The sequence below is a fragment of the Phocoena phocoena genome, chromosome 8, assembly GCF_963924675.1.
Source record: "Phocoena phocoena chromosome 8, mPhoPho1.1, whole genome shotgun sequence".
Lineage (NCBI taxonomy): Eukaryota > Metazoa > Chordata > Mammalia > Artiodactyla > Phocoenidae > Phocoena > Phocoena phocoena.
Window position 1 is genome coordinate 47,571,251 of NC_089226.1, and position 11,031 is coordinate 47,582,281.

Here is an 11,031-nt window from a genome sequence, read left to right on the forward strand (position 1 = left end):
TCAGTGGGACCCTCAAATGAGGATTTCTGCCAGCCCTAGAGCCTGACTTGCCCACCCAGGCAAGGCGCTGAGGAGAGCATCTCCCGGCCCCGTGTCACTAGAGGAGCAGGTACCTGGAAGGTGTGTGGCCAACAGTGTGGGAGAAACTGGGATTTTCAAGTTTCCTTGTGAGAGTATGTTGCCGAGCTGGCAGGGGGGCTTATGGCAAGAGTGTTTCTCAGCCTTTCCTACCTATTTTGGTCTGGATATTTCCTTGTTTGCCTGATGTGTAGGAGTTGCTCAGCTAGTTTCTGGATTTGCTCTGTGTGTAGCTGTAGATTCGGTGTGTTTGTGGGAGGAGATGAGTTTAGGGGTCTCCTGTATTACCACCTTGGACTGGAAATCTGTGTCTTTTTTTTTTATACATTTCATCAAATCTGGAAAATTTTCAGCCATTAGTATTTCAAAAAAATTTTTTCTGCTCATCCCTTCCTTAATTGACTTAAATTACAGGTATATAAGGCTACTCAGTAATACTATGTTAGGTTTTTTTTTCAGTTTTACTTTGAAGTTGATATTGTGTCTTTAAGTTTACTACTCTTCTGCTATGTCTAATCTTGGGGAGGCTTTTGGGGGTCATTACTTTAGTGAAGCTGGTGGGACTCAGGGATACCAAGATTCAATTATTCTTTTTATTAATGTTAGCGTGACTGTCTTTGTGGGTATAAGATGATGAAGATAGGGGAATATGGGTTATGTATCTTTGGAAGAATCTTTTTTTTTAATGAGGCTTAGGAATGTAAGTGAACAAGTTCTATGAAATCAGCCACATCTGTAGAATACCATTTCTTCATTATTAGATTATTGCTTAAAGTTGGAAATTCAAATACTGAATAGTTTACACAAGACAATGTAATTGTACAAAGGCAGGAAGAAAATCAATATGATACAGTACATAGCAGGTAATGCAATATGATGCAGTAAATACAAAAGCAGGGGGATAATCACATGGCTAAGGCAGTTGGAGAAAATGCAGGGGAAAAGCCAAGAGAGAAGGTAAGTTCCCATAGTTGGGACCATATCTTAGTCATTACATATAACTCAGGGAGAACATCGGGGAAAACAGGCAATGTAAACACATTTATTGAGCACCTCTTATAGGCCAGGTATGGTATGGTTCAATTTCTATAACCTCACTGCAAAGCAGTTATTACTATGTTTTAAGAGGAAACATGGTCAGAAAGGTTAGGTAGATTGCCCAATGTGTGTTATACAATGTCTTTCATATGCTGTATCTTGAATCAGTATTAGTTGAATAAATGAGTATGTATTTAATCAAGTGAAAGATATCTTGTGAATTTTCTTTGCTGTGCTTCTTTCTAATCTTTCCTAGAAAAATGCTAAACAGATAACTACAGGCTAGGGAAAGGACTGTGCTAGCTGGCATGCAGTAAGAGCAACACGAACAACAGTAATGGCAGTAACATATACAGACTCCCTGTGAGTTGGCCACTGTTTTGATTTACATGTTATTAACTCATTTAGTGCTGACAACACTTTAAGGTAAGTACAATCTTTATCTCTCAGTTTACAGATGAGGAAAGTGAGGTGCAGAGAGGTGAAATAGCTTGTTCACAGTTATCCGTTGGTAAGTAGTAAGGCCAGGATTTGAACTCTGATAGTGGAGCTCCAGGCTGTACTTCACACCTCTGAACTATCTTGCCTCTAGTGACTTGCTGCCTTTCTTCACTCTGGTTCACCTAGCTTCACCTTTGGGCTCAGGCCCAGATCAAGTTTTCCCTAATTTCTCCTTTCAGGCCTCTTACAGCCACTTTGGCAAGTACTGCTTCCAAAGCCAGTGGAAAACATTGATAGACTTCCCTGCTTTTTCTATTGTAAAAAGGGCAAATTGAAGTCATGGAGTAAGATACAGATCTCTCCTGCTTTCAGGTGGCAAGGGAGGTGAACCTAAATCAACCTTGCTGTATTTCTCAGATTACTATCTCAGCATATGAAGAAACAAAATACCCAGAATTTATAGAGAGTTTATTTGATCTACAAATCAAATGCGCCAAAGACATGAACAGAAAATTCACAAAACAAGAGGCAAATATCTTTATTTCAAAATCAACCTTAGCTAGATTCATTTTTGTTTTTTTTTCCTTGATATTGGCAAACTTTAAAAAGATTGATGTGACTGAAGCTGGAGATGGTAAGGATGTGAGGGGGGTGAGAGACAGTGAAAAGGTAATGGGATTAATGGATTATAGATTCTGATAGAGCTGAAGTAATGCCGGATTGCAGTATGAGAAGGAATAAACAGGAAGGACAGGAGGTAGTGATCAGAATATAGGATTTTACAATTGAGAATGTGAAGAATTTCAATTTATTGATAATGACAAGGTCTAGGGCAACACAGTCCAATAAAAATATGTGCTGTGTATATAACTTAAAATTTCATAGTAGCCAGATTTAAAAAAGCAGGTAAAATTAATTTTAATGTATTTTATTTAATCCAATATATCCAAGAGTAACATTTCAACATGTAATCAAAAGGTTATTGAGATGTTTTATATTCTTTTTTACATAGTAAATCTTTAAAACTTAATGTGTATTTTATACTTACTACATATCTCAATTTAGACTACTCACATTTCAAATGCTCAGGAGGCACACATGGCTAATGACTACTATATTGGACAGCATAGGTCTAAAGTATGACCATGGGAATAAGTGGTAGGATAGAGAGACCAGGGTATTGGAAAGATCACCTATGTGAATACTGGAATCACCAAGAATGTTTTTCAGTCACCAAAAGGAACATGTTAGAACTACACATAATGAGTCGGAAAGATCTCCAAGACATATATTGAAGGGAAAATTAATTTCCAGTATATGTATGGATAATACCATTTATTAAAAAAATATGTAAGTTACAAAAGAATACTACAAGGAAAAAGATGTGCTAACTTGATGACGGTTGCCTCTGGAGAATGGAGTAGAAATAGGATGAAGTGGGAGTGAAGGGGGACTTTCAAGTCACGCTCTATATACTTCTGGATCATTTGTATATCTCACAATAAGAAGGTATTCATGTACTTGTATAATAATAAATGTTTAAGAGTTAATATTAATACCATTGATCTTGTTATCTATTTGACTTGGTTTCCTCTCTTCCCCCAATTGCCTGCCCTTTCCTCAGAGTTTCAAGTATCATGGATTATTCTGAGAATACAAAGCTGGACGGCTACTAACCATTTTTTTTTATTAGTAAAAGAGTGTGTGTATTTCATTTTGTTATATATGATGCTGTAAAGCACCTCATCAAGACTTCCATTTCTGTTTTGTGTTGCTTGGGGCCTCAGATGACCAAATCTTTAAATCTCAGGATGAATGTGATTAAGACAAGGAGAATGAGTTACGGGGTTCCATTCTGTGTCTTATTCTTTTCATCAGACAGCATTCATTTCCTCTCCTGTTTCCCTAACTAAACATGTAGCTCAAGAATGCTCTAGAAGACTTAAAGAAGCATGCTGTGATCTCTTTCTTTAGATTTTATGCTTCTTGAGGGCAGTGACTGAATTTTCGTACCCCTGGTGCCTATATTAATGCACTCAATAAATGTTCTTTAAATAGCACAGTGAAGGTAATAATTTGTCAATGATAAGAGCTAGTAAGTGTACTGAAGTGTACTGAATTCGAGTTTAGAGTAGAGGAATGGGCTGTTATGTTATTTCTATATTGCTTTCTTGTGAACTTTCAACTTCCCCTTCAAAATCTAGGACAAATGTCACTTTCTCCCCATAGCTTTCCCTTCTGCACAAGTAGTTAACAGCCACACCCTCAGTGTGCCCAAAGAATTATGTGTATATCTCTCAAACCCTCTCATGCTATGTGTTCACATTTCTAATTGTGAGTTCTTTCTGGATAAGGATGATTTCTTACTATATGTAACACAATGTCTGAGACCTAGCAGGTGCTCAGTAAATGTTTGTGAATGAATACATACATAAATGTATAGATCAGACCTTGAGGCCTCAAATCCATTTCCACATACAATGACAAAACAGAGACGAAACCTACATTTATTTAATTACTGAATATTTATTGAGCACCTGCTATACACCAGGCAAAAGGAAAAGAAACAAATTGTCTATCCAGAATTACTTTTAACTCTTTCAGCAGTGCCTAAGTCCTCATCATAAAAAAGTCCATTATACTGATTTAGTATACATTCATTCTTTGGTTAATCTTCATGTACAGTTTTCTCAAGTGTACTTTCAAATATTGCATAATGCTGTAGACCATGATATATTCCAAGGGCTGTCTGAAGTATAAGAGGAATCACCATTGCTTTTACCTCTGTTTGACAGAGCAGCAGCCAATAACGTAAAACCCTTCCTTTTGGTGGCAGTGGAACAGTATGATACCTAAAAACGAAAAAGGATTAATTACTTCCTCTGGAAGTAAATTCTATAAAAAATTTGTTGATGTCTCCTAAACTGATCATTTCCATTCTAGATCTTTCATGTAGATAGCAAAAAAGGTTAAAATTAGCTATTTGAAATATGAAACTATGATATTTTGATGAAAATGTGTCATTGGCAGCTAAAGAATAAGGAGAATTTATTAACATTAAAAAAAAAAGGGGGGGATTCCCTGGTGGTGCAGTGGTTAAGAATCCACCTGCCAATGCAGGGGACACAGGTACAAGCCCTGGTCCTGGAAGGTCCCACATGTTGCGGAGCAACCAAGCTTGTGCGCCACAACTACTGAGCCTGCGCTCTGGAGCCCATGAGCCACAACTGCTGAGTCTGCGTGCCACAACTACTGAAGCCTGTGTGCCTAGAGCCGGTGCTCTGCAACAAGAGAAGCCACTGCAATGAGAAGCCCATACGCACACCGCAACCAAGAGTAGCCCCTGCTTGCCTCAACTAGAGAAAACCCCCAAGCAGCCAAAAATAAATAAATTAAATAAATAAATTTAAAGAAAAAAAGGGAAGAAAGGAAGAAACGGAACAAAAAGATGGACTTACTTGACTGCCAGACGTCCATTTTTAGAAAAAGCTAAAGCAATGGGATATAGAACACCACACACTATGCCAATCAGTGAACTTCTCAGAACACAATTTTCCCGGCTTATATTACCTGGAAAACAAAAGTAAATTTGATCTCCTTTTAAAACTCAGGATAAGAACTATTAAGAGTCTTGGGTCCTCATACAGTAGTTATTTGCATTGTCCTCAAGCATAGCAAAATAGTAGAAAGAATATTAGAAATTCAGTCTATGGCACAATAGACTAAATGTATCACATTTAAAAAATGCTTTTATTATACTTCACATAAAGATAAGTTACCTCTTACTTATATGGCTGTTGAAGAAGTAATTTCATAGTGAAGTATATTAAACTAGTAGACCAGATATCTGGATTTTAGGGTAGTACATTTATATTGTCCATGTGTCAGGCATGTGCTAGGGATACAGTATTACACAGAAGAGATCCAATCTCTGACCTTCAGGTCCATTTACTAAGAAGGAATACATTAGACAAATATTTAAACAAATAATCTTAAGTGTGCATATGCTTTGAAGGTAAAATGAATAGAGAATGTATCTAGAAACTTAACCTGAGGGAATCAGAGGTTTCCCTGGGGAAAAGGTATTTAAGCAGGGACCTGATGAACAGGGGTCAGAGGTTCCATCAATTACTAGTTGTGAAACTTAAGGTAAGGGGAGGAGGTAGGAAATAACATTAGAAGCCCATAATATGCCAGATACTATGTTAGACATTCAACACACAGTATCTTAATTCTTAAAACAATCCTGTGAGGTAAGTACTATTAGTCCTAATTCATAGATAAGACAACTGAGTCTCAGAGATTAAATGACTTGCCCAGTGTCACAAAACTTAAGTGAAATATGTAGTATACCAAAGCCTCCTTTTTTCCCAGTATATCATGCTGCTGCTTAGTGTACTTGAACATGTCTCAGCTTAGTTTCTTACCTGTAAAGAAAAGACACGATACTACTTGCCCTGGCTGATTAGGAGGATTGTTGTGGGGATGAAACAGTACAATATATGTGAAGGTACTTTGTTAGTGGTAAAGAAATACACAAATGTAAGGGACTATTATCAGCAGTAGCAACAGTATATGTTAATGAGTAATTTTACTTAGATAGAAACACATTATATGTTAATGAATTTAAATTTACCTGAATACAAAGCATGTCTTACAAGAAGCTCATAAGAAACTATGGTAGACAAAAATGGAAGTGTAGTCAATGATGCATATGTCTTCAAAGCATCATGTTTAACCTTGAAGCAACGTCTGAAAATTAAGTTTGCCAATATTCCAGAGAAACCAGCTGTTGTTCCAAAGGTCACTGTTCCATATATATTTAAAGTCCTAATTGGAAAAACAAAGTGAAGAATTAAGTTCAACAGAATATTCTTCTAATAGATATATCCTTTCCTGGGTTTGTTATTACATATTTACTCAACATCAAATTTTTCTTGAGCATTTACTATGCTCAATACTATACAAAGAAAGGTATTTTCTTTGTGCTGAGGGTGGGGCAGTGAATAAAGTGGAAAAAAAAAAAAGAAAAAAAGAAAAGAAATTCTACCCCTCATAGAACTTGCATTCTAATGAGAGAACAATATAATTATCTTCCTGAGAATAGAGTGGTTCTAAGATGGAGCTCTTTTAAAGAGAGAATGAATTTTGGCCACAAATAAATATGAATATGTTCCAATGTAGCCAAATTTTATGAACTATCTAAATCCAAGAATATTGTTCTTTCTACTAAAAGAATTAATTTGCTTAAGGTCATTTGAAAAAAGTTTTTTACATTTGGTTAGGCCTTCTAGAAAATAACTATTCTTAAGTAGTCCAGATATTTAAAATAATTTGTCTAGGATTTCCAAAATTTCATCCAAAGAAATTTGAAAGATCTAGTTTTTCTGACTCATACCTAAATCCAGAAATGTTTAAAGTCTAAGATCAACGTCCTTTGATTTTATTCTTGAGCTCTATTAACCTAAAAGTCAGAACGGTAATGTGAGACTATATGTACATCATGGAATCTGTATTCCCTTTTGCTGAGCTCAGCACTGTTACTGAGGTAATAAATTCTAAACTGAAATTAATTACAATTGATAATTAATATAAGTAGCCCTCAAAATGGTGTTCTCCTAATTACTTTTAATTAAAATATGTTTATTGCACAAATAACATTTCAACAATTTTAGAAACAAAACAATTTCAAGAGAGAAAAGAAATTTATCCAGTCTCAGTAATTCCAACAAACCACTATTTTCATCTGCTCATGTTTCCCTCCAGTTCTTTTTTTAAAATAAGCTTTCTTTATAACCAACTCAATAAAGTTAACAGGATCTTAGATACCTAGAAACAATGGCAATACAGAAGATCTGCAAATAAAGTTATTGACTTTCAGTCTAGGTGAGTTTCTTACTTTTCTTTTCTAAGATATTCAAAATTTTTTTCTATGATTTCGATGACCATTGGTTTTCTGAGTTTTGCATCTCCTAGAGAAGGACTGGACTGACCATATATGTATGTTGGCATCTTGATGTCCTGGAAAACACAAAAATCCAGAACCATAATAGCTAATGATGTTAATATTAAATCTTATAAATTCTACAGATTCACATTAAAAAACATTTAGACTCTAGTAAAAGTGTCAAGTACTGTCATCTGCTTTCACACACTTTGTTAATGATTCAGTCACTATTTAGTGAGCTCTTATTATGTTAGATGATGGCTTTTTGATTCACATAACAACTTTGAGAAATTGGTAGGATAATGGTCATCTCTACCTTTATGGATGAGACAACAAGGTTCAGAGAGGCTGACTTGCCTGAGGACTTGTTGTAGAAGGATAATTTAGTGAGATATTTTTTGTTTTCTTTACAGTTTTCCCTGAAGGTAGCCAGGCCCTTTGTAGTTCTCCATGCTCTAGCTTTTTCAGAGCTGAAAGTAAACAGTAGCTACTTGTTGACCACTATCTTTATCCTCTGTCTCATGAAAGCCTGAGCTTTTGGAGATTGTGTTGACTTTCCTGGAGAGGTAGGAGAGAACAGGGATTGCCTTGGAGAATATCGAGAGAGAACATCAGAAAGAGGGACACATTCCAGCCTAGGAAGAGGCAGTGGATCATGGTTACCTTGGATTATATAAGGTATTTATATCCAGATCCCTACTGAGGCAGAAGTAGGGCCTTTGCTGGAAATTGCTATGCAGTATATCAGGGAGCCTGGACCTATGGCACTGGGCTCCAGGGTTGGAAAGTTCCTGTGTCCCAAGTGTGATGTATGAATAGACAGTTGCTAATGTCAAGGGACCATGAGGTTTGGCCAGTAGCATCTTAACAGAAACCAGTAGTTGAAAAAAAACAAAACAAAATTGGACCCTCAGAAAGGATCCCTTCTGAATATTTTGCTCTGGGTAAGACTCTCAGATTTCTGTGAAACGTCTTAATATTTGTTACATCTTTTGCCATACTGGCATTATGGGATTCCAGATTAGCCAATGAATAGATTAAATCTATGCCTTTCACAATTTATATGATTCTCCATTTTAACAACATTTATGGTCAAGGGCATAGACTAATAAGTCTCAAATTTTAGGAGTCCTGGGCAAGAGAATCGGAAAGGGTTAAGCATAGAAGACATAAAAGAGACTTAGTAAGATTCTCAACTTTTCATGTGTACAGGAATCACGAGTTTATCTGAAATGCAGTCTCTTGAGCTCCCTATTGAGATATCTGGATTCAACAGGAGTAAAGTCTAGAAATCTGCATTTTAATAACACCAAGTGATTCTGATGCTGGTAGTCAATGGACACATGTTGAACATCACTGTAATATTCATTTCCTGAATAAGTGATATGTTCCAACCCTAACTCTAACTAATGAAAGGCCAATTCATCCATGGTATCAACATCCTGAAGGTACAGACTCTTTTGAATCTTCATATGGTATTAAACAATGAGTAATAATGGACGAGTTTCTTTCCTTGCATCATTGAAGAACTGTACTCAAGCCAGTTCTATCTTTTTCTTTAAAATATCTGAGCAGGACAGAAAAAAAAGTAAAATATTTTATAAATTACAATTTTTCAAAGACTAGATTTAATCTTTTGCCTCTCTCTGACATCTAAATGGCAAATGGAAAAGACGAGATAGCAATATCTAAGGGAGATTCTATATCTAATCCCTCTAGTGTACATGAAGGCAGTTGTCAGTAACATGACAATTAACCAGAAACTTGGGAAAACTTTTTGTTTTGCTGTCATCCAATTCACTGAAGTGCCTTATTCCTCACAAAGAAAACTTTCAGGCAATCCCTTGTATCAATGTCCTACCTCGTCTACACCTCAATATACAGGAAACAGATATCCAGGATTATGATCCCAAAATACTGAAACAGGACAGCAAATATTTATTGAGTGCATAGTTTTTGTAAGGCAGTTATTAAAGCAGAGAAATATACTACTGATAACTTCCTGATAGAATTTTTACAAGTACTGAATTGTAAAAATTTCTCTATAACTAACATTTTATCTAAAGAGTAACCAGTTCAAGGCCACTCAACTAGTCACCACGATTATACCAGTAATATTTTATGGTTTTGTAGTGCTTTTATGTGTATTATTTCACTTGACCTTCAGAATTTTATTTAACATTCATCATTTGCTCAGACATTCACCTGGTATTTGAAAGCCCCCCGGATAAGCAAGATGTAGTCATCTCCTCAGAACCCATAACTCAGGCAGAGGTCAGGACAAACTGGCAGGAAATTTAAAATGCAAACGCGCCGAGTGAAGAGAAAACAGACTACATCAATCAGGACTAACCTTTAGGTCTCCTACTTTCTCCCCACCTCTTTTCATAGCAACCAGGGATTTAATTGCGCCCTGCATGGACTTGGGAGCTGTTCTCTTTAGACTTCAAATCCCTTTTACGCGCATCATTTCAGAAGAGTGCGGCAGCACTTGAGGCTGCAGAAATCACCGCCCCTACCACCCTGGGTTTCCGCCTACCTTGGACGCTTCCCCAACTCCCACCGGCACCACACCTGCAGCCCTCCTGTCAGCTCCAGCCTCACGCCCGAGCGCCGCCATTTTGGCGACTCACGTGACTAGTGGTGGGCGGGGACCCAGAACTCCCGGGGCGGGAAGTGGTGCGGGCTCACGCCTCTAGCCCTCATCCCTGGCCCGCCCCGACCCAGTCAAAAGCCGCGCCCTCCATCCTGGCTGTGATTGGGCCCGGCGTCCAGAAACGGGAGCCGCTCATTGGCTTCCAGGAGGTCCAGACTCCCATGGGCCCGCCCCCCTGCCAGGCCCGTATTCCCTTCTCTTTAATTTGTTACCGTAGCTCCCTCTTCTCGCCTCCTGAGGGGAACGTGGGGCGGTCCGAGCGCAGGGATGTCGCTGCGCGTTTTCCTCTCCTCAGGGTACCTCCGTTAGCTGGGGCCGAGCTGCCCAGCCCCTTTCATTCCTTCAGGGTGCTTGCCCCTCTGGTATGGCCCGTGTGTTAAGGCTCCGGCTTCTCGGGCACCTCCTCCCTAGAGCCCCCAACCGGCTGCCAGAGCAGCCCCGACTAGCCTCCTCCCCTCACAGCCGTCAGACTCCCCTTCTCAGTCTTCAGTCCCCTCATATTCTATCCTTTCTCCTCGCTTGGAAAGAGACCGGAGAGAATTTTGCCCCCCACCTCCCCGAGAAGACCCCCTTACCAGCCGGTGTTTCGGGTTGGGGGGCCCAGCGAGGACGCCTTGCGCCCTTTTCTGCGCGTTCAGTGCCCAGCAGTATCTCCCAGACCAGCACCCCCCGACCCTCCGGTCTCCATGTCTTAGAGAAGCCAAAATCGAGAGTTATATAATTTCTAGTGCTGCTGTTTCTCCTGCCTGAGGAAACACTTCATCGCGTGGAGGGTGCAGGACATTTCTGTGCTCTTCTATATAAGAACGGGGTGTGGGCAGGGGTGGCCGGCGGTAGCAGAGAGATTTGTTTTTTCTGCAAAAGGAAGGTG

General features: G+C 38.6%; 1 protein-coding gene across 2 annotated transcripts; it reads right to left on the reverse strand.

The window, feature by feature from the left end:
* Positions 1-4,225: 4,225 nt before the first annotated feature.
* On the reverse strand, positions 4,226-10,124 carry TMEM126B (transmembrane protein 126B). 2 transcript variants are annotated; one of them, XM_065882760.1, is made up of 5 exons: positions 10,044-10,124; positions 7,457-7,578; positions 6,194-6,387; positions 5,016-5,127; positions 4,226-4,409 (listed from the first exon to the last, which is right to left on the reverse strand). In XM_065882760.1, the coding sequence occupies exons 1-5, from the start codon at positions 10,122-10,124 to the stop codon at positions 4,226-4,228; spliced, it is 693 nt and encodes a 230-aa protein (XP_065738832.1). The 2 variants fall into 2 exon arrangements, with proteins under 2 accessions (XP_065738832.1, XP_065738833.1); XM_065882761.1 differs by lacking the exon at positions 10,044-10,124 and adding an exon at positions 9,666-9,686.
* Between the last annotated feature and the right edge of the window lie 907 nt (positions 10,125-11,031).

Coding starts and splice junctions, on each gene's coding strand:
- TMEM126B (XM_065882760.1), bottom strand. CDS start 10,124: ATGGCGGCGCTCGGGCGTGAGGCTGGAGCTGACAGGAGGGCTGCAGGT. Junction 6,388..7,456: donor GAATATCTTAGAAAAGAAAA/GTAAGAAACTCA, acceptor TTTTCCAATTAG/GACTTTAAATATATATGGAA. Junction 4,410..5,015: donor AATGGACGTCTGGCAGTCAA/GTAAGTCCATCT, acceptor TTTCGTTTTTAG/GTATCATACTGTTCCACTGC.